General features: G+C 43.6%; 1 protein-coding gene across 2 annotated transcripts in view; it reads right to left on the bottom strand.

Moving 5' to 3' along the window:
• Positions 1-22,851, bottom strand: part of mef2aa (myocyte enhancer factor 2aa) — a 57,660-nt gene that overhangs the window by 15,654 nt on the left and 19,155 nt on the right. For both annotated transcript variants that reach the window (XM_061076906.1, XM_061076905.1), the window contains exons 3-4: positions 15,361-15,564; positions 29-160 (exon numbers count right to left, since the gene is read on the bottom strand). In XM_061076906.1, the coding sequence (XP_060932889.1) occupies positions 29-160; positions 15,361-15,564 (336 nt within the window). The remainder of the gene's footprint in view (positions 1-28; positions 161-15,360; positions 15,565-22,851) is intronic.

Genomic DNA, 22,851 nt, shown 5'->3' with positions numbered 1-22,851 from the left:
AGAGCAGGCGACAGAGGAAAGTACTTACACCACAGCGCTTGTACATTAAATCACTCTCTTCGCTTAGTTTGCCGAAATGGTCGTCCATGAGGGGGCTGTGCCCGAAACAGTCATCGGGATCGGGACTAGCACAGTCATTATGGCCTTTGTTTCTCAATTTCTGAAATGAAATTGCACAGTTCAAAAGAAACAGTATACACGGTGGGTTGTTGTTGTCTTCCATTAGCCATACATTGTTGTTACCTGAAAAACACCAAGCATGTACCAAAAGAATAAAATATTACTATTCTAATAATCTGACACCATGTTGTACACTCTCTCTCTCTCTCTATGTTTCTTATGTTACATTTTTATTATTGATATTTTGTATAGTTTGGTTCCAAAAGGTTTACATCTTATATATTATTGGCTGTAACACAGGGATTTCCCAGTTTGGACATCAACAAAGTACATGTACAATGTATATTATTGCATTTTTTTTCTTTTTCTTTCAGTATGTCATTCTTGTTCTTATGGGTAAAGTAAAACATTCACCGCTGCTCCAGCATCCATAGTTAAAAACCGGGCTCTGGAACAAGGAGAGATTGAAATGTCAGAAATATTCTTTCACCCTTGAGATGCTTTCGGAGAAACAAAATCCTCTTCCCCTTTTTTTTTTGTCTCTTCCCCTCGAACTTCCCCTCCCTGCCTCCTCCCCTCTGCTCTGTTCAGCCTCCCCTCTCCTCCCCGCTGCAAGTGCATGTTTGCATTTTTCATTATATTTCAGTTATCATAAGCCAACCAGCTGGAAAGGAGCCCCTGCACGAGAAGATTCTTACAGAGGAGCACTTCAGTTTGTCCCACACTGTAATTCAGTACGGTTGTCACTCGTGGGATCTTTTCCAAGTTAACGCATGTATAGGGGGGATGAAATGGATTATCAGATGTGGTCAAAAATGTCTATTTGAGCATGACATTTTACAATTATTATAAAAGCAGAAGGCTCGTGAGCGCACAGAGTTATAAAGAGCCTGTTCTGACTTGGAGGGAGTAGAACACATGTCGTACAACTAAACAAATAAATGCCGAACACTGTGCTCACTCGTACAGGCGGTTCTCTGCTCCTCATTACAGCTCTGAATAGCGGTGTTAACAAGCCTCGCTGACAGCATGTGACAGCTTGTGATATCGAGGCAGCGTACATCAAAACATGATTTATGTGTGGCTCTGAAGGTTTCTCTATCAGGCGGCTGCAGGTCCGCGGAAGCGCCCTGCCCTGTCTGAGGGCTGCCGCCGAGGCCTCGTGTCTACAGGAAGGTCACTGACTCCTGTGGATGTGGGGGTCAGGGAGCGAGCCAGAGGAGCGCTACCTACACACACTAATGAGACCTCATTCTCTCTCTCTTTCTCTGCGCGTGTGTGTGTGTGTGTGTGTGTGTGTGTGGCAAGGTACTTCTACAGCTGCTACATCCTCTGACAGCGGCGTGACAATACGTTTAGGTCTGTGCAGAGAATGTGGCTAACCCAGCGCTGCTCACCACAACCTCAGTGTACATCACATTTCCCTCAAAACTGTGCCACGGCTTCATGAGGCTCCCTGTATGATATCACTGCTCATTAAACTCTGCACTGTTTCCGAGGGTTGCACTGTGCAGTTTTGGGCATGAGGACAATGTTAATCGAAGCTGTGCAGACAGAAATGTGGTGCTGTGCACAGCTTAGACACAAATGAGGAAGTTTAAAGAAGCGCCCGCACATTTTTTCAGACATAAGTATCCACAATGCCCAAAGGAGAGCGAGAGAGAGGGAGACGAGGCCTCTGGATAATGAATGGCCAGCACAGTACCACAGATACATTACTGTTTGGTGTGGTACAAAGCAGTGGCATTCTTCTCATTCTAAGAAAACGCCTTGCTGGTTCATTTCCTGTTTACTGAGCGCGCTCTCTTTAGTTAGGGTCCTGAAAGGCCTGTGTTTACTGGGGTTAAACTATGCACTTTCTCCTCCAGCCGAGTCGAGGAGCCGATCCTAACCTGCAAATTTGAGCTCCAACCTGCTCATTATGTGAATAGCTCGGTCGGAGCGGTCAGGCACGGCTGTGTGATTTGGGGCAGGGCTGCTCCACTTTCACAACAAGCCTGGCCAGCCCTCAGCACACCGCACCCACTGGCCCACGCCATTTAGGGGAAGGTTGCAGCGGCACAGTGGGTGAGCGGGAACCAGATAGCAGGCAAACAAAGCCAGGCACTCGGCACTCAGATCTGTTCCACCATACATGACAGGAATCACTGCAACACATGTTATCTTCAGAACGATGCACCGGAGCTGTGATGCAGGGAGCAGTGTGCACACGACATTTGGCGTGCGAGCGCTAATCATCCCTGTGGCGCTACTAATGTATATATAACAGCTAAGGCCTGGGAAAGCACGGCTTTAATTCTCTGTTAAATGACTTGGCATGTTCTGGGTGTTCCACAGACGCTGCCCACAGCTCTCAGTGAATGGATCACTAAATCAGCACATGGCCAAACAGGTGTCCCTCTTCCAAACACCTGTCAAGACCTGGCTCCCCGTGCCGGCCTGTCTGAGGCAGCCGGGCGGAGACATGGCCGTAGAAGGGAGCGCATGGATCACATGTGTCCCTGAAGGTCACCAGACCCCGGATCGACTCGGCTCTGACGTGTCAATGCAGCAGATTGCTCCAGACGCCACAGCGATCCGACCTAGAAACGCGGAAACTTAGTCGACAATGAAAAAATATTAGATCACTCCTTTCTGAATTATTAACAGTTTGATGAAAGCGTGGGGCAAAATGCATCGGAAATGTTGAATCAAGTGGCAGTGTTGGCTGAACGTGAATGCATGAGATTTTCAGTAGCGTTTTTTAAAACATGAACGACGGGCTGTTTATTATAGGAGGGGTGGGGTGGGGGGGGGTTGCCTAGCGTATAGACAAGGAAACTTGTGTAATCTATTCACAAAGGCCCTGAGAGGCTCACAAAGATGAGAGGGACCAAGGCCAGCAGCTCTTTTCTCACAGCAGCCACAAACCTGTATTGATAGAAATTTGGCTCTGAGTGGCCTGACGTCAAACCCGAAGCCGGGCACTATTGTCTGTGTTTGCGTGTAAGTGTGTCCATCAGTTTGCCTGTGTGGTACTTCAAATTCTCTTCGAGAAGAAAAAACAAAAATCTTCCATCCCAGGAAGCCTTGAAGCTTCCTTATCCTGAAGAAAACATCCATCCATCATCTCCACTTGAGCCCCGACTACTAACTTATGAAACCATGGGGAACAATCAGCACAGTAAGTACCTCTCCAGGTTTCCAGGATACAGTGTGTTCAGAACAGAGAGCGGCAGTGTAGTACAAGGCAGCCTTGGACATCACTTGGATTTGATATTGTCATTTTGTTAATGTTATTCTTCACAATGGAATTTCTATTAGACGTAAACGTTTCACATCGTGCCTGCATTGAGCTCAATTCCGTGCCTTGGATTTACTTGAAAGCACTATAGGGACATTTCTCTTTTCTAAATGGAAGCCTAACCAAACACTATTCAATGGATTAAACGTAATAACCTAAACCACTGCATAAACTACCTACATCGCCATTTTCTTGAGAAGTACTTTCAGCGAAATGGGGCAATTTACTCTGCTGCTGTGAGTCTTGGAAAAACCATTTTACTCTGATGTTCTCTTTTAGCAGGAGAGCTTTCTGCATTTAACTTATTCATGTTCTGTAGAGTACTGTACGTGAATAGGACGCAGCGTGAAAGGACTGAGATAGTGGTTAGGTATACAAGCTGAAGTTCAAAATTGTAGGGGGTGGGCTGGCTTAAAGAAAGGCAACGATGAGGCTGTTTCCATACTCTCCACCATCGTGCCTGAATCCCCAGCAAAAGGCTACACTTACAGTGGCTTTCGCTCCTGCCTGAGCACCACCTGACCTGTGACTGGTGCACCGCGGCTCGGATTACCGGCCCCTCCACCAGCAAGACAGCTTGTGGCGTAATGGCAACGCGTCAGGAAATTACACGAAATGTTTCAGCGGTGGAGTACATCACGAGTGTTTAATGCATGTTGTGTTTGTTCCATCCCGTCCCTGAAGTGCTGGAGAAGCTGCGTTTTGCCAACGCTTGTCGTGGAGTAGGGCCGAGTACCCTCGCCTGGTTTCAGCCGGGTGTCCCAGCCCTCTCGCCCCGTACCGCTGTGAATTAGCCCTTGTGCCCGCCACTATACGCTAAGCAAGGTAGCGTGCTAATCCACATGACATCACTATTGTGTCCAGGCCGTTCCATCTAATGTGCTTATCAAAGGGCTTCTTTGAGTGGGAACATACTAGGAAATCAGCATGGGGAGGCGGCTGATAGGAAGGCTTTTATCTGCGGCGGAATATTTCTGCTCTTATATAACATCTTAAGAGACTTCCACTACCATCATGTTCCCTTTCCCCCCCGTGGTGCTGCAGTCTTCACTTGAGGGGAATAAAAGCCTCTTTTTGTTGATCTTCAGGAACTCGATGCCAGCGCCCATGCAACACTAGGTTACTGTAATATAGGAAGCCTTTCCTCTCGCTCCTTTTTTTCCACCACATATTGTGAGTTGGGAGCGAGGGGCTATTAGATAAGGAGACCTCTGTAATTCCCAGACATATCTTGTTCAATCTCATGACCATTACACATTACGGACTGATATCAGGATATGAGGCTGGACTCGTGTCCTTCCTTTGGCTCGCTCCATTGTCAAGTTACTCAGGGGGGAGAGACAGGAAGGGCAGCGGGAGGGGGCGAGGTCTCAACCTTTTATTTTATTTTCATATTGTTGTCTTGCAGCTGTTAGAAAAAAAAAAACAATATACAAAGTGAGATTCGATCCCCACCTGACATCACAATGACATCGGACAGACCGAGAGTTCAAAGCCAGCGGGCCATTCATCCAAAGTGAGTCATGTTCGCTGAATCTAAAGCCACCACAGAGACAAATTCGTCATTTTCCATCTTAAATAATGTAAATTATCGCCTGCGTCTGACTGACTGGATTGCCAATTAAATATAGCCCACCCATTTTACTGAATAAGAGGCAATTGGAAGTGCAGTGAGCGGTCCCTTCAGAGCTTTCTGCTCTGAGACTCTGGTGAATGACGGAAGTGACAAAGCTATTAGCTGCCACAATCAGAGAGCATAGTCTCAATCAGTGGACTGCACACTTTCAGTATAGACTAGAGGGAATTAAACTACAAATTGAGGATGAAGGCAAACCAATGTCATCACCATCTAAAAAGAATGAGAACATGCACTCGGTTCCTACTTCGCACAAGGAAAAGGTGGCACAGATTAAAAAATGATCAGAGGAAATTACAATCCAGACAGAAACGGATTATTGAAAAACCTCTTTGATGGTTTTTCACTCCCGGTATCTCTGTCTCGCTCTCCGGCTATCGCTCTCTCTCCCTGGTCATTGAGTTGATCATTAGCTGTCAGGGCCCTTGAAACCATACCCCCCAACCCTGAACTCCCATTCCTGCTCGCCTCTAAAATATTCATAAGGACAATTAGGAGTTCCGATAAGGCGAGTACGGAGGGCTGGGGGGGTGGGAGGGTAGGGGGGGCGGCGTGCGGCAGAGAGGGCAGGATGTGCCAGCAGGACGTCTGTTCTAGCAACACTCTATACCCCAGACCACAGACCTGTCCTCATCAATCTGAGACCCAGCAGCATCCCCTTTCTGCCCCACGGTCACGCGCGGCAGCCGGGGGACGGTGGCACGGTGCCAACTTAACCCCCCCCCCTCCCCAGTTGCCCCAACCACCACCACCACACCAAATCCCAGCAGGCCTTGCTCTGTCCTAGCCCCTGGGCAGGAGGGGTTGGACACACAGCTCGCACGGTGGGAGGAGGGGGGCACAAGGGTAAGCTGAGTGTGGAGCGAGCTGGCTCACACGAAGCCGCCCGCGCACACGAGCAAGGTCTCGTTTCAGACGCTCGGCGCACAAGGTCACCGGAGAACACAGAGGGCGGACTCACGGCTTTTGGTCCGAGCGATCATTAACACAGCGGGAACCGGTGTCGCTCTGCAACCACATCACAACCGACTTCTGTCGCTTGCTGACCTAGATCAGATTCAACACATGCAGTTTATGGTTTGAGCTCAATTTGAGAAGCTACATATTGTTTTTTACCGGCTACACATGTTTAAAGCTGAGGAGTGACAAAGCTCTGAAATGTTTTTTTATCAGTCATCGTGTTTTTTCCGTGAAAGTTGACGTGTAAATGAAAAACACATTTTCACCGCTGTGAAGTAATTAATGTACCTGTGTGTACAGTTTAAGGCTGTGTGCGAAATCACTCGCTACTCACGACGTAGTCTACTAAATATAGTTTTGCTCTTATGTAGTGTTGTCCAAATGTTAAGAGAGGTTTTTAAACCCTATGTAGTAAATGGTCTGTATTGATGTAGCTCTCTTCTAGTCGTGATGCCCACTCAAAGCACTCATTGTTTCTCACAAGCCAGTTGTGAAAAATAGTGTAAAAAATACTACCAGCCATCTTTAGCAGCGTTTTTTATTTACAGTCTTTATTTACTTGCCACCGCTCAATTATTGAAGGTCACTTTCACAGTTTCATAAAGGAAGCTGCAGCCAGCACCCCAACAGGCCAAGCAAACACCCCAATCCAAACAGGAAGGTTAAGAACGGCACTGCACTAGTTAAATGATCAACATACTACGACACGGGTCATGTGAATGTGTTTATGCAAAGATCTGTGAACTCACTCTGCTGCTAGTCCGCTCCACACTGACAAACCAGTCAAACTCAAACTCTCAGTTATCTTTTTTTCTGTGGAAGCTGACGCATAAAGACACAGTTCACTTTTCCACTGCTCTGAAGTGACTCAAGTCTTATTTACAGGAGGGTTGAAGCGTGTTAACTTCGTGCCAGGGACACGGTGAAAGCCATGTATGTCCACAGAAATAAGTCCCTATAAAGTGTCTTCTTGTGTTTGACAAACAAACTTAACCCAATTCACCATCTTAACACTGGTTCCAAGAAGGCTAAAATGCAAAAGTTTGATATTTCGCAAACATGATTAAAAAAACAACATTTTCAATTTTAGATGAAAAACACTATTTATATACTCTAACAGAACAGTTCAGTCATTCAGCTAAATAAAGCTATGTCTCTGTCTCTCTGTGTGTGTGTTTCTATCTCTCTATGTCTCTCTATCTCTCTCTTTCTGGAGAATAAAAGTTTTTATGTAATGATTTTGAGATATACCATATCTAATTTTAGAGCACGTAGTATTAACTCATTAGTGTCCCTGGAAAATAACGTTGAGTAGAAAGGCATCGTGGATTGTTATTGTGTCTCCTTTTATTATATGCTCACTACAACACTCTCAGTTTGAAATGAGACATGTGCACTGTTGAGAGGACGGAAAAAAAAGCTCTGACGTCAATGAAGCACGACATGTGCCAAAAGCAAAAAAAAACTCTTAGCAGTAACCTGGTAACAAGCATCACACACCGGAGCAGAGACATAATAAAACAATGAGATGTAATACATGATGGATTTAAAATGCACAGAGAACTAGTTCTGGATAATGGAGTCGAGCAATTCAGCAATTCAAAGGGAAACTGTAGTAAAGCCCTAAAGGAGAAAACCCCATATAAAGAGAGGAGTGGCTTACTGCTGGTTATGGTCAGGTTAATCAAACTATATTTTAATAGTTGGAAAGTCCAACGCCATTACTCTGCCGCCAAGTAATAATTAATGAGTACTGTATCTGTTCCATACGTTCCACAGCAGAGATATATTACAGGAATAATCTGCCCTATACTCGCATGAACATTAGCACATCTGTTTCATTACACTCAGAAAACTACAAAAGAGGACCGGTGACCCTTTTTCACTAAAAGCCCAGAGGAGAAGGAGTCCTTGTCCTATAAAAAGAGCCACTTTGAAACGCAGCATGTTGCTCGCAACAGAACCATTAATAGAGCTTCAGTCACTGTGGCAAGACGAGACAACTCTCTGCAGACTGCTGCTGAACAGATGATGTGATGGTGTACATCAAGAGGAGGGGAATGACTGCATAAGTGAACGGGACTATTTACTCATAAAGTCATCACTTTATAAGAGGCTCTAATAAAGTAATACCACATCATTAACAAGATGTAAAATAAGGCCACAGTGAATATCTCTAATTAAATCAAGGATCTAAATGCATCATTGAAAACATCTAAGAAGCAACAAACAACCTATAAAAATATATTAGGTCTTGATTTAGTTATTTATTGACTTGTTTACACAGAGAGCAATTTTCCAATATTAACTCGATTCAGAAGATAATCTGCAATGTAAATATAATTTTACGATTCCCTTAACCTCAATAAGGTCACACTCAAAAGAAGCAATAATCAAAGTAGAAGTCACTCTGCAGAGCGAATACATGCATCAAGGTCCGACAGGGATTTAAATCCTATCATACAGCACTGAATTTCATACACTCATAGATCAGTTCCCTTATTGTGTCAGATACCTTTTTTTATCATCAACCTCCCTGAATTATTTCCTGGGGAAATCAGTAAAAAGGCTGAAAAACATAAGCAATGTAAAAGAAAGTGAATACAAAATCTGGATCTGCACGAAAGCACAGGATCCTTTGAGTTTTGTGGAATTCAATCACTTATTTTAGCTTACAAACAAAACACCAAACAAATGGACAGGGGTAAAACCTCATTGGCGCAGGTTACAACCTACAGGAATGTTCCAGGTTTGATTAAGTTATTTATAGACTTTATACCTATAAACAGCTATATTCCAAACATTTCTCGTTTATTTTTATCTTGTCCTACTGTACTAGTCTGAAAATAGATCCTGGTGCTGCGTGAAGAGCCGGCTTGTTTGTTTTGACGAGCGAGTTCACTCTGGAGCTGACCTGGCCCCAAACATGGGTCAAAGGTTAAGTGCCGGCTCTCTGGTGTACAAAACACTCTCGGCACACAGGAAACCAGAAGTAGCTAATCCTTACAACAAGGTGTGTTTGTGTGCGTGACAAATTAACAGGCGATAATAGGATTTCAGGAACATAAGTTAATATCGCACATGTTGCAGAATCTGCCTTTCCAGAAACAACACATTACCTGACGCACGGAGAATAAACACGGCCCTCGTTAGAAAGCAATATCTCAGATAATGAAAATCCACTGATTAAAATATATAGAGTTCTGAAAAACAAGATCATCGTACTCGTGGTAATCCGCAGTCTTGTGCGTGACCTACAGTGGAAATGAAAATATAGAAAATCATTTTAATATCACTCCAATAAATCACAGAAGCCCCAAATGTGCGCATACTTTAAAAAAAATTTAATATTAGAAATGGCCTGGCAGAAAATTTCACATATATTGAAAAGCAGTGGAAAATCAACATCAAGCCAATAAGTCTATGTCAATAGCAATGACATTTGGTTTAGCTTAAAAAGGATTTCTCATCCTGGTGAAATACCAAAAAGGGAAATCGTAATATGATGACGGCACATACAGTCGTGAGGGAAGACAGAATTAAAAAGATACTGGAGTTACGTTGACTTCAATGGAGTCATATTAAAAAGATTAATGAGGACTTTTAAATGGGCTTGATCTGATGATGATTTTAGAAAAAATACCAATATCTTGTCTATTTTGCCACATTTCACTGCGTTGATCATTTATCTGCTGCAGCTGCACCAGATATTTGGAACAATCCATCGTTTACCATGAAGTGCTTGACTGAAGACTTTCATGTTCACCCATTCTTTTGAGGGTCCTCAAGTTGTTTTCATCCACATCATAGTATATCATTTGATTTGATTTGATTTGATGTCATACTGGCCTTTTTGTATTCTTTTCTTGTCATTTGCTTCGTGTCCTCTTTTATTGTTTAGCACTTTGGACAACTGCAGCTGTATTAAAAAAAATCTATTTTTTTAAAAACTTGACTTGACTGATACAAATATTTTGTCAATATTCCACTTGTTCAATCAGATATTTGAAATAATAAAGAATCTGCTCTGACTTCAGATTTTGTTTAGACTCATCCTCTCTCTTTCCAATCCACTGTAAATAGTCCACAAAATTATAGATGTACATAATTATTGACATAGACAAAGAAGATGGACAATCAGACATTAAGAATTTATGGATATTTCCAACTAGAATAATGACTTTTCACAGGTGTTATATTCGTTTTAAATAGAAAATGTTTAATTAAATTGTTATTCTACATTTCTCAAAATATAAGCTGACTAGTTTTTACAAAAACAGAGCAGAGAACACAGCTAGGATTCTCAGAACTTGCACTAAAAAGAAAGAGAGTGACTCCAGTGTATCTGACTGTAAACGTGTTCTCATGTCAGTGGTTTCTTTTTCTGTGAAACAGATAAATGCTCATTTTAAAAACCTCATGGACTTAAACATGTGCAGCCCCCTCTTATGTAATCTGTGGATAATGAAGATGATACCCAGACACAGTGGAGAGCCACGCAACACAGCAGATTTACATCGATGGGTCAAACGTCAAGACGGAGGAAGGAAAACTCAGGATTACAGTTATTTTATTTTTCTGTCAACATATGGACACATAGAACTGAGCTGCAGCTATGCTTAGAAGTTAAGGTAGTGAGAAAAGAGAGAAAATGCTGCGCTGCAAAGGAATTGATGTCATTCATGTTTCTAGCGCCAAGAACGACTTCCTCAGAATAAACAGATGTCAGAAAATAGCCTTAGAAGCGTGCAACAGCTTCAGAGACGTCGAAAACAACCGTGCTCTGCTCACATCCACGCAGGACAAAAGATCCTCAGAGATACGCCAGATTTGAAAATGGCTCAAGGTTATTCGTAATAAAACGCTGCTGAACGTGAAAAGTGAGCACTGCACCACCGAAGGAATTACATACCATGATATGTGTGAAATGTAATATGCGTGTGTGCCAGAGCCTCATTTGACCGTTCTTCTATGTTTCTGTGTCACGTTTCTCCAAGAAACACGCCCAGGACGATCTGCTTTTGGTGCTCTGAGTGTAGTCTCACCATCCAGTGTGCTTTGATTGTCAACGCTACTGTTAAAACCAACACAAACAAACTGCACAACACAATATCCCCAGCAGGATTCAGAGTTGAAGGCGCATTGATAGTAAATATTTGCATGGCTGAGGCTTGTTCGTCTCCCTGAGGGATATCTGATCAGAATTCTGCTGATGGAGAATCAGATGGGGTTTGAAAAATAATGCTGATTCTCTTTTTGTTCATGCATTGTTGTGTATTTTGCACACAACACTTTGAAAGATAAACCTCTGATACTTGTAAACTGAATACTTGTGTTTATCACCTCGTAAAAAGTGAGAGGCCTCTTTTCCTCTAGTCTAATCAAATAAAGAATCTCATTTACTGAGCGAAGGTTAGAGTTGGCTGTTCGTTTTTTTCCCCCCCACGTGCTCTTTCATCTCCTCTTCCTACCCCCCAACTCCCAACCCCGCTCCCCGATGCAGCTTCCATTTCCAGTGCGCCACCAGCAGCAGGATAATTGATCAATCATGCTAATTGAAGAGTCTGGACAGCTAGCCCACCATAGCAGATGTGCCAATTTGCATTCATTAAGAAAGAAATGAGTCTTAATCACTACTCAGCCTTTGATTGACAACATAAACACCCCCCTGTCTGAAACTCCTTCAGCCCGGAGCTTTTTATCAAGTGGTTTATTCCATAACTGGAAAGAAAATATTATTTCTTTAAGCTGCGAGTCCCTGGAAATGCCCTTTTGAAGCGGTAAAATAATAATACAAATAATGATATTAATAATATTAATACAATGCCTTGTGCTGATTGTGCGTGTACCTTTTGAGAGTCTCAAATCTGCAAAGGGCAGAGCAAATATCACAAACAAAAAGGGCTAAATGTGGGATTCAGATGAAAACACAGGGCTTGACATTCAGTAATGGTCAAAATTTACATATCTTATTGAACGATTAACACAGCCCCATTCATCACAAAGCCTACCTGAGATTACCTGACTCTTTAATGCTAATTTCTGATACTGAGGGGGTCTCGTGAAAAGGCGAATGTTTCTTCATAAATGTTTTGGTCACTTGTATATAACGAGGGGAAGAAAAGCAGAATTTCCCTGTGAATGATCTCTGATTGTGGAGTCTCACAAACCTCCGGCGGAAAAGGCATAAAAGGAGCAGAGAGAAGTCAATTCTCTGCATATGATGCAGTCCAGCTATTGACAATTAGGGACGCATCGGTATTTGACTAAAATTGCATTCCCAAATTGGGTTAGAGCCTATTCACAACCCGGATTTGATAAGATTACAGTTAAGTGTTGACTTAATGGTGATTCCATGTGCCTGCAAACTTGATTTTTCCTAATCCATATTATACACCTGAATTGCTCAAAGCCGGGACACATGGGTGACAAATGATGTGTGTGAAGTGACGGACAGCTTTCAAGGTTTGTGCCGGGGACAAAGAGGTTCTTTCTGTGTGCGGGAGAACGGTGTGAGGTTTGTTGTGGAGCGTAGGGCGAAATCTGATTAGCTCCACAAGCGGAGAGGGGAGGAAGAGTAAATATTATTAGATTAATGTAATGACTAACAGCAGAGTTTTCATTTGCGGAATAAACAGAATTTGATAGAACGCACAATCGAAGCGACGCCGTAAAAAAACGCATCTGTCACGCACACTCCGCACTGCTACACAACCCTATTGAATACTGCATTTATGTCCAATTCAAAATGACTATATGGTTATGATGAGTATGATATCAAGACGAAGGCATTATTGTGAGTGTTGATCAGGAAAGAGTGTTGTTTCTTTTAGCTGGAATTGCAGATGTTGCTGTTTTAACAGACCAGTAAAACAAAAGTGAGCACTGTGATTCTAAATATGTCACTTTAATATATTTTCAGTGAGTAAATAAAAACCATATATAGATCAAATAATAAAATACAACTCAAAATTTTTTTGAAAATTAAGGAACATTTGCATGGCAGGTGAATGCGTGAAAGGACAGATTTCATGCAGCAGTTCACCTGTCGCCTGGAGCGTTAGCAACATTGATACCAAAACACGTCACACACACACAGACACACACACACACACACACACACACATAAAAGAACAATCTGAGCCCAGTGCTCTGCTTTGGACAGGGAGCCAAGTTTGAGACAAAGTCCACAGCCCTCCACTGGGTTATCACACTGTGGCCCAGGCATGCATCCATCTGTGGAAAAACATGGAGCCTGCTCTCCCACACTGCACAGCTCAGCCTTTATCTGCAGATGGTACCACCGAGCGGCACCGTGACCTCTGATTTTAGTTTCTCACACTGAACCAGCTTCCCAGCTAAAAAAACAGTGGGAGAGGGTTTTTCTGGCCCTCACCAACCGGCCAAACGAGCACATGATTGTTTGCATGGCCAAAGATTGGTTTAACGCAATTTAAAAATTTAGATAAGTGTCCAGTGTAAGTGTCCTCATGTGAGCCGCATTTGGCTAGATAAACGGGGGGAGGGGCGGATTCTTCCCATCATTACAAATGCATCACCTCCTCTGTGTTGCATCTGTGCAGCTGGAGAGGAGCACACGGCCGCAAATCAGAACGGGAGATTCCCTTTTCCTCTTAATGTATGAGCAAATCACACTTCCAACGTATTATCAACCATCTCCACCCACAAGCTCTCCGGCCGAATGAATACATAGTGGGGTAATGTGGCGATGCCGTGAAGTGGACCGGGTTGGTTACTTCTGCTCTGCTTCATCACTTCTGAAACTTGACCACGTGGCCAGCAGGCAGAAGGGATGGGGGGCGTGGGGGGTTGCTGTGCATATCTGCAAAGATGCTGGACGAGTGAACGTGGACAACGGCGGCTTGTTCTCGCCTTTTGTGCAGCGGGGCGGCCTCCTTGAGAGTAGCCAGGAGGGCTAAGTGGGGAATCAGCATGGGACCCTTGGAGCAACATAACGCACAATGTACACTGCAATTACGCCGCCGCTATCAACAGAGACACACGTCAGTTGACCAGAGATGTACAGTACGTGATAGAAGAATGCGAGGGGAAGGACCCGGCTGATAGGGACAGAAATGCGTTTGCAGCGAAAGGTCTTGTTTAAAGTAAGACAGCTTCCAGTCACGGCAAACACACATTTGTGGTCACTCTTATGTAAGTGAGGAATGCATCCATGTATTTTTTATGCAGGTGAGCCCCTGCTCAGCTCCGAGGGCCCCTGATGGTGGAGTGACTGCACGAGTCGACTGGATGCCAAAGCACTCTTCTGCAGCTCTGCCAAGCAGGTAATTCACAGGCAGCAGCAGCAGCATGAATAAAAGATAATGGGCCACAGCTGACTCCTTTATGCTGCATGTAATTTCACTAATTCCTCCAAGAGAAAGTCTTTTTCCAAAGCTGGGATTCTTGAAAAATTTCAATCTCACCCACCATCTTAGCGGATCTCTTCCTACAGAAGCTATAATAAAAAATGCGGTATGCTGTAGTGGACAGGTGGCTGTAACAAAACCAGCGTGTCGCAATGCAGCAGTCTTTGTGCAGAAAACATTTATGTAAATGATAGCTATAAAAATGAAGGGGAAACTTGTAATCAATAGTCATTAACATACATTGTACATGCTTTTATCTCGTCAGTTTAGATACCTGCCTCTTAAAGCCGATTTTGAATAAGCCACACACGTGCCAATGAAAGATGTTTGGAACATGAAGTATCTCTAATCATTCTCATTTACTTTGGCTTTTACACTTTTGGCTGACAATTTTATAAGCTGGCATAACAAGTGGATTACTCTTCCGCTAGTCGGCGGGCAGGCAGAAGCTGCCAGGAAAACCCTAAAATGTTTGTTGAGTTTTATGAAGCAGCGTGGAATGTACTAAACACTGTATTTTCACTGAAATACTTGTCTGTAATGAGGAATAACCACAGAACTGAGCCCTACAGGTACAATATCTATGGGAAACAGGGTCTTAATGGCGGTCAGCAGCTACTGTGTGCATGCATGAGCACAGATAGGTTCTTCACGTCCGTTGATGGGCATAAGAGATGCTGAACTTATCAGAGAGTGCAGACCTCCTGTGGCCTATCTGAATGGGGACGAGGAGGAAACTGTTACTTGTTCCTCACAATTGTCTGTTGCCCCTTCAGCAATCTTTAAAGCCCTTATGGTTAAAGATATTTTACAGTGGGAATCCAGCCCTAAAAGGTATTATAAGGTCTTAGTTTCTTGCCTGAAGTTGGATATCAGTTGTTTGAGAAGAGAAAATACTTGATGGCAGTGAGGGTAATAGGGGCACGGCGTGAAGGAAGTTTTCCTTCTCAAAGTAGGAAAGCGACACTCACCTCTACAATGTCAGAGTTGGTTCTGCTCTCATGGGGCTCGTTGTACTCTGTGTATTTCAGCAGCACTTTGTCCATGTCTGTGCTGGCGTACTGGAACAGTTTGTTAGTGCTGTTGAAGATGATGAGGGCGATCTCGCAGTCACACAGTACGCTCAGCTCGTAGGCCTTTTTCATCAAGCCAAACTTCCTCTTCGTGAAGGTAACCTGAGGAACACACACAGAAAGCAAGAAAAAACATTCCATTAGAAGAGGAAAACTGATTCGCTAAAGTGAAGTGAACAATTTGAACATAAAAGTGAACATTGTATTGAGTAGTTTGTTTCTCCAACTCCATGTTTGTTGTGTAAAGTAATCGTCAGTGGTGCAAGAATTGTAAAAGTCCAAGTATACAACTATAAATCCTCCATTCTGATGTACAGGAATAAAAGTAAAAGATATAGTGTCAGCAAAAAATCTTGTAAAATACTCATAATGGAAAATGTTATTGTTACATTTTTGGATACTTTTTAAATTTTAACAAATTTATTGTGATTTTATGTTTTATATGTAAAAATCTTAAGTATCATGATACTGAGTATCAAAGTTTGTCGGATAAATTTAAAATACATTTTGTAGAGCTGCTCATTTACTATTTTTTTATTGAGAATACAATTGTTTTGTATTAAATCTGAATAGAGTAAAGAGTCCAACCAAATCCTGAGAATTCTGAAACTGAAAACCCCATACTCTCATCTGGAGTGGGTAAGCCAGGAAAATATGACTATTAATGGTCTCATTATATTACAACAATGTTTCTGTAACCAAGGTGACAGTTAACAAGATTGCCCCTCTTTTACGGATGATTGCAATAACATAGTGCGTGTGTCTGAAATGTCTAGTTATCAGGCCAGAGGTCGAGCTGAGACGCACGAGTCAGCGAGCTGAGTCAGAGGTTTGGAAACAACAGGGGTCTATACATTACTTTAGCCCCTGACTCCATATACGGGAAGCTATCTCTGTGGCGCAGCATAAGCTCTCGTAACATGAGCCCTCAGATGGGACTTGGGGTCATACATCACTGCGATGGTAACGCAAACCCTCCCTGCAAAGTGACTTTATGTCCTGCACCTCTGCAGCTCAGTCTCTGTGGTCGCCCATACACATGTGTCAATATGTTACTCATCTATTTACAGTATGCGACACTCACTTCGCAAGCGAAAAACATTATTCACAAGCAGGGTGGATAGAAAGGCAGCTGTTTGGTCTGTTGGTTTTTTGAAATGGCTGATTGCAGGATGTCGTTTTGTTTTATTTGTGCATTTGAAACCAGGGCTCCGGGTTTGTGTTTATCGCGCATGTTTCTTGTCAAATGTGTATTCTGTTGTGTGCATCGTGAGTGTGCCGGTAAAAGCTCCGAGCCACAGAGGAGTGCATGTGTCTGTATTCTCCATCAGTCTCACTGACCTACTAAGAGAGGAGTTGAGCAGATGAGCAGGCTTTTTTCAACTTTAATTGGTCACAGCTTGCGGCTGTACCCTTATTTTAACAGCTATAATGCAGCATAATCCTATGTGTTGCATGGAGCCCATGTAACCACTCAGGCAGCCGGGTCACTCCAGCTGAGATAAATGAATTTCAAATCTTCCTCACTACAGGTAATTACACAGGACCATTATTCCTGCTCGAGACACGGAGGAGCCGCTCCTCATGTCATTTACTACCCCGTGCACCGATGTTAGCCGAGCTCACATTACAAACAAAATTCTGAAATTTCCTTTATTAAAATAAGGAGGTTTAAAAACAGGAGAAGTTGAATCAAATGACATCGTCCCTTGCAAATCGAAGACACATAGAGTGAAGCTTGGTTTGAAAAGAGAAATCATAGTGTGGTTTAGCAGATGTCGCATGGATGGGTTTCTCGAAGTGGATTTCTGCACAGAATCCGAAGAGGAGATAACACATGCGACCAGTTTAATGTCTGTTTCTATCCGGCTACTGCACCTGTTGTTCTAACCAGCTGATGCCAGTCTCCTCTGATAAAGTGTTGCCCACTCACCCATTCGCCTGCTTGCATATTTACTCGCTTGCCAAACCAATCGGAAAGCAGGGGTCGTGCTGTCGAGTGGGAAAACGATTAGCAAATTGTATGCTCTTTAGCAGATGAATGTTGCCGCTAAGCCACGGAGATGTCACCTTTCAGCAGGAAGCCCAGGATGAGACGCTGAGTGAGGACTTTGTTCCACCTGGATGGATGGCAGAGTGCTGAGTGCAGGGCTGCTGACCCAGGCAACGCTTCATTTCAACCTCAGCAGCAGCAGCAGCAGCAGCTCTGAGACTTGGTCCTGGTCCCAGTTACAGACACAGAACCTCTACTAAAGCCAGCTGCCATTGCTGGTGATAACCATTTAACTCTTTGCAGTTACCTTTAATCAAGATTTCGGCAGGTTTCAACGAGTTCAAGTTAGGGCCTATATGTAAAGTAGGACAGCTATGAAGAAATATCAGTGTCTCAGTCTCACACTACAGAAAGAGACTGTAGGAATTCATGGTTGTTCCCACAGCCAAATGTAGTTAGACACTTGGCGTGCTAATATCTTTATCATTGAACACAACACTGAACATTTCTCTCAAAAAATAAATAATTATAGTACCACAGAGGCAGTGTTAAAGCACATTTACATAATTAAGATCTATCAAAGACCTAGAACATAATATTTGAAAATTTGAAAGAGTTTTCAAGGCCTAAAATTCAGATTAATAAACATTAGACTTTTCAAGACCCCACGGAAACCCTGTTTAATTGGCATAGAAGTTGGCTATTAAGCCCCATAGGACATTTAATATGTGTAGATATGACACAAAACAGCCCTGAGCATGAAGAGCAGCACACACTAACACAACCTTCATCCGCCCCCATCTTCTCTGGGGTGACTGGTGAGACAGTGGAAAACCACAGACATCCTTGAGGTCAAGTGGGAGGTTCACTTGCAGAGTGTTCCTATAGTTCAACCGAGTCGAAGACACCCACAAAGACACTCGGTGCGGTTTCCAAAAAGTTTGAGCTGCTTCTATGGTCAGATGTGGAACACATGTAGTCGAGCTCCCTGACTAATTCATGTAATTCACAGTGACAGGATTAGCGTCAGCGTTGTACAACACACTGTACCGCTCCGTTTCACAGCTGTTCCCAGGCATCAAATGTCTCAGAGGAAAGGGATGATCGGCCACCTTTGGACTTCCAACGATCTGGACGGATTCAAAAGTTCTCCGTCTCTGAGAAGGTCATCATGGCGGCTCACACAACACCAAGCACATTGCTAACTGCACTAGCATTTCATTTAGACTGTGGCATGCTGAGACTTCCGACCTTTTACACCAGTCTCAAAATGTCCAGTTGAGGTGGTAATTCTGCTCTCAATTCACACTTTCCACACTTCCGACTTCTTCCCAGGTGCCCCACTATCCAATGTTTTTCCTGAGCTTTAATTGAGCTCGGTAATTCAGGTCTTATGTGCATATCTTTTATACTTTAGTTATAAACTTTGCAGGCTAACAAGGCTCCAAACAGGTATTTTAAGCACTACAATACCCAAGATGTTTCTGTAAAACTATGGCCATCGCATCATTCAATATCAGAGTGGTGCTGCAGCAGAGAAGATCCTGCTACATTTCCCTTAGCAACAGCATAGATACACCTTATTTATCCCAATATAAGTGGTCACTGGTGGGAATCTTCCTTCACCGGAAATCACGAAATGAAACTCGAGGGGAAACGATAAAAAGCAACAAGCCAATTGGGCTGAGCAGTTATAGTTGTCTTTTGGATATAAATGAAACCAGCTAGGTTGGAAGAGTACAAGGTAAAGTTCTCTGGCTGTGCTTGTTGCAACTCATTTATGTGTAAAATTGAACATTAGATCCTGAGCTATATACATCTTAAATATAAAGCAACCCATAGCAGGCTTTTACTGCTATAGACAAGTTTTGTTTTACAATTTTCATCTTCCAACAGACTGTATGGGATATAATAACAAAACCGACAAACACATTCACACGGAGTTGATGTGTCAATCAAAGGGTCTATCAATGTCTGTCCTCGGGCCGACGTGCCAAGATGACAAACAAGACATCTGCGACCGAGAGTACAGCTGTGACTGGGGCATGGCATGAGATGCCTGAGTCACTAACACCTTCGGAGGGGTGACGAGCTAGCGGCCTTATTAGAACCTCATGCCACCTCTGACGGCCCCCGTGGCAGATATGAGAGCCAGCTCGAGAGACATGGAGGTCTGGCACCAGCTGGCAGAGTGACCCGGGCCCTGTGGCTGCTGGCCTGGCTACGCGGTGCCAGAGTGTGCTGGCCTGGGAGACAGGCCAGGTCCACCACAACTGTCTGCCTCTATCAGCTCTCACTGGGAGAGGGGACAGCCCCAGGTTCCGCATGTGGACAATTGGGGGCGTGAAGGCCTCGTCCACTGGGTGGGATGACCTTGAAACCTACTGTAGCCGGATCCTGTTTTATGGAGAGGATCACAAGCTAGTTAAAAAAACATAGGTTAACTAGAGATACATCTAATCAAAAACAAGAATGATCCGGTTTAGGGGGAATATGGGGGGTTTGAGAGTGATGGCTCACTGAATTGTTTGAAGGTGTGAATGTGGGCATGGATTGGCTCTGGCTTCCCTGTGACCCTCAAAGGACAAGTGGTATAGTTGGATGGCTGGTTGGACGGATGGATATATGGATGGACGGATAATTCTACAGGGTACGACATCTCCGTTGACACCACCAACTTCATTTTTCGCTGCTTCAGTGTAGTTTTGTGGAAATGACACATACACATAAGCTCTTTACCTGTCAAAATATAATGGTGACCAATCAGAACTTCAGTAATGGGTGAAGACTTTTAAAAAATGGGAGGTTTGCACTGTGCTGCTCCCTGGAGAGAAAGTGAGAGAAAAGTGCTCCGTGCCCACAGGCATTTGATGTGCCAGAGCAAATTCCAAAATGAGCCGCAGCAAGGGCAGGCAAACCCTCCACCCAGCAGCAAAATCATCAAACTTTTAATGACTTGGGCAATTACCCCCAGTGAGCCTGCTTAATGGCATCCAGAGGACGTCACCAGACAAAGCTCGGTAGACTACAACGGCCTTTCCCCGACACTAACTCACAAGACTGATGTGCACGATCCCTTCCTCACCGTCACTCCTCACACACACACATATATATATATACTGTATATAAATATATATATATGACAGCTGCTCCAGGAAGCAGGTACCACAGACTCTGCTCTAACGTTGTTATTATCTGTGGTTCATGAGCTCCAAACTGTCAAGATAAACAGAACAGATGCTCCTCTCGTTTTTGAAATTTCACTGGTCTGTCTAGGTCCACTTTTAACAGAAAAATAGAGATGATGATGATGGCATTTTGAACATGCAACGGACACGAAACTGAAAAAAAACAACAATAACAATATGGATATATCAGGACGAAAAAGAAATGCGACACACGTAGAAAACCCTGGCGAAGTTGTCAACTTGGAAAGCAAACGAGATCCAAGAGCTTTTGTTGATAAGGGCTGACAGCCATGTCGATGTGCGGTAAACAAACGCCTCCGGCTGCTGAACCCGGGCACGACCCGTCACCAGGGCATTCCAGATATTTTCTTATTTTTGTGAAGGTGTCTGACCCAGACAATCTCCTGCTGCATTCTTCAAAAGTTTTTTTTTTTTTTAAATAAAATGTCCGGACAACAATTTAGAGACATTTTCCAGAGTTCATGTCTGAAAAGGCTTGAAAGTCATAATCCCTGTCCATAATATAAGTGAGGAGAATATACCAGGGCGCTGCTGCTGTCTGCTATCCGGCATTTATTTGCAATCAGCATGTCAGTCCGGCTGATGACTCTGCTGCTGTGCTGTTGGATCATCACTTATGGAGGCCATGGATCAGGAGCTAGAGTTTCCTACGGTTTAGCCGTCATCAGACGTGACCTGCGGGTAAAATCCAGAGAATTGGGTCTGGACTTTACCAGAGTGTCTTCTACCTGTGTGTCACCGCTTCTTCACCGGATTTAGTTTTGTTTTTGTATTTTTGCGTTTGAAGCATCATCAACCCCCCCACTCCCTGGATTCACAGAATTCTCCTGACTCTCTGGAAGTCAGAAGATCTGCCTAGGCTCTCACTCGGATATTTGCGTTCACACACGCACCTCCTCTGGAGAAAAAACGGAGGATCTGCAGAGTTCAGTGCTTGTCTGAAAGCAGCTTATGTACGACAGGACCTCTGCTGCCTTCATGTCTCATTTAACACACATAAACTATTGTGTGAATATAACGATGCACATTAAGGTCATATTATAACATAATGTAGGCAACAACTCAATAGAGTTTTATTCATCATTGTTTCGTATGTGTCATATTGGGACAATCGACTTCGCTGCTCTGAATTGTAAATATTGCTTGTCAGAATTCACTGTTGGTAATGACTTGAAGCCAAATAAAAAACGCCCGTCTCACCTCTGCACTCACAATTCCTGATAGATTGCGCAATTACAGACCTTCTCAGCCTGTGCCACACTCCATCTTATAAATCCTGAAAGGTTAACAGCCCTCCTAAAACACTTGAGGTGATAATGCAAGGGATCCCCCACTTTCCCCACACAGCATCCTGTATAGCAATGCTATCTAATTAGCCCACTTAAGGACTCCTTTCATTTTAACACCGAGCGTATGGATAGCTAGTATCAGAGCGGCGCAGATAAAGATTCAAATTGGCTCCTGACAATGGGGACCATATGCTAATGGTTATTTCCCCTTGCTTCGGAGCATGCCCCGGGGAGATGGCACTGTGTGCTTCTTGGCCCACAGGAAAAAAAAAGACAGAAAAGACACACATGCATACATCACTTTATACTAAAGCTTTATTTCAGCACAGTGGCCTATTGTCATAGCAGCTTCTCTGCTGAGCCAGCTAAAACCAACTAAACGCAAGCTGGAATGCCTGCATTCTGCTGATAAACTTTCTTACAAATTAAACAGTGAGAAATTTAAAATCTGATGCAAACACCAGACTTTGGGAGACGCATCAGTAATAAGAAATGTCTCGCCCTTTGCAGCTCCACTTTTCTGTTACACAATAGAGCTAAACATCTTCCCTTACTCCGTCCATACATTAAGTTTCTGTTCAGAATGGGTCATTTGATGGGTTACCTTAAGGCCCTTTTCCCACAGGTAAAAAAAACCGCTAACATCTGGCTGCAATGGGAATGTACACAGTCATCATTCACTCCAGGGTGAAATGACTCTGCAGTAGACACAGGTTTTTACCGGCTCTGGCTCCGATCGGCACTGATGGAAACATGACACCAAAGTGTGGAGAGTGACGTTGGCGCTGCACCCTTTCCGGCACAACGTCACTACGAGCATTGACCTTTCTAGGTAAATAGCCATCAACGTTTATGTATTTGTATTTTTTTTTACTTGAGTAGCTTTTCAGTTTCCGGC

This window comes from Limanda limanda, chromosome 8 (assembly GCF_963576545.1).
Source record: "Limanda limanda chromosome 8, fLimLim1.1, whole genome shotgun sequence".
Classification (NCBI taxonomy): Eukaryota; Metazoa; Chordata; class Actinopteri; order Pleuronectiformes; family Pleuronectidae; genus Limanda; species Limanda limanda.
This window is presented reverse-complemented; position numbering and strand designations above follow the sequence as displayed.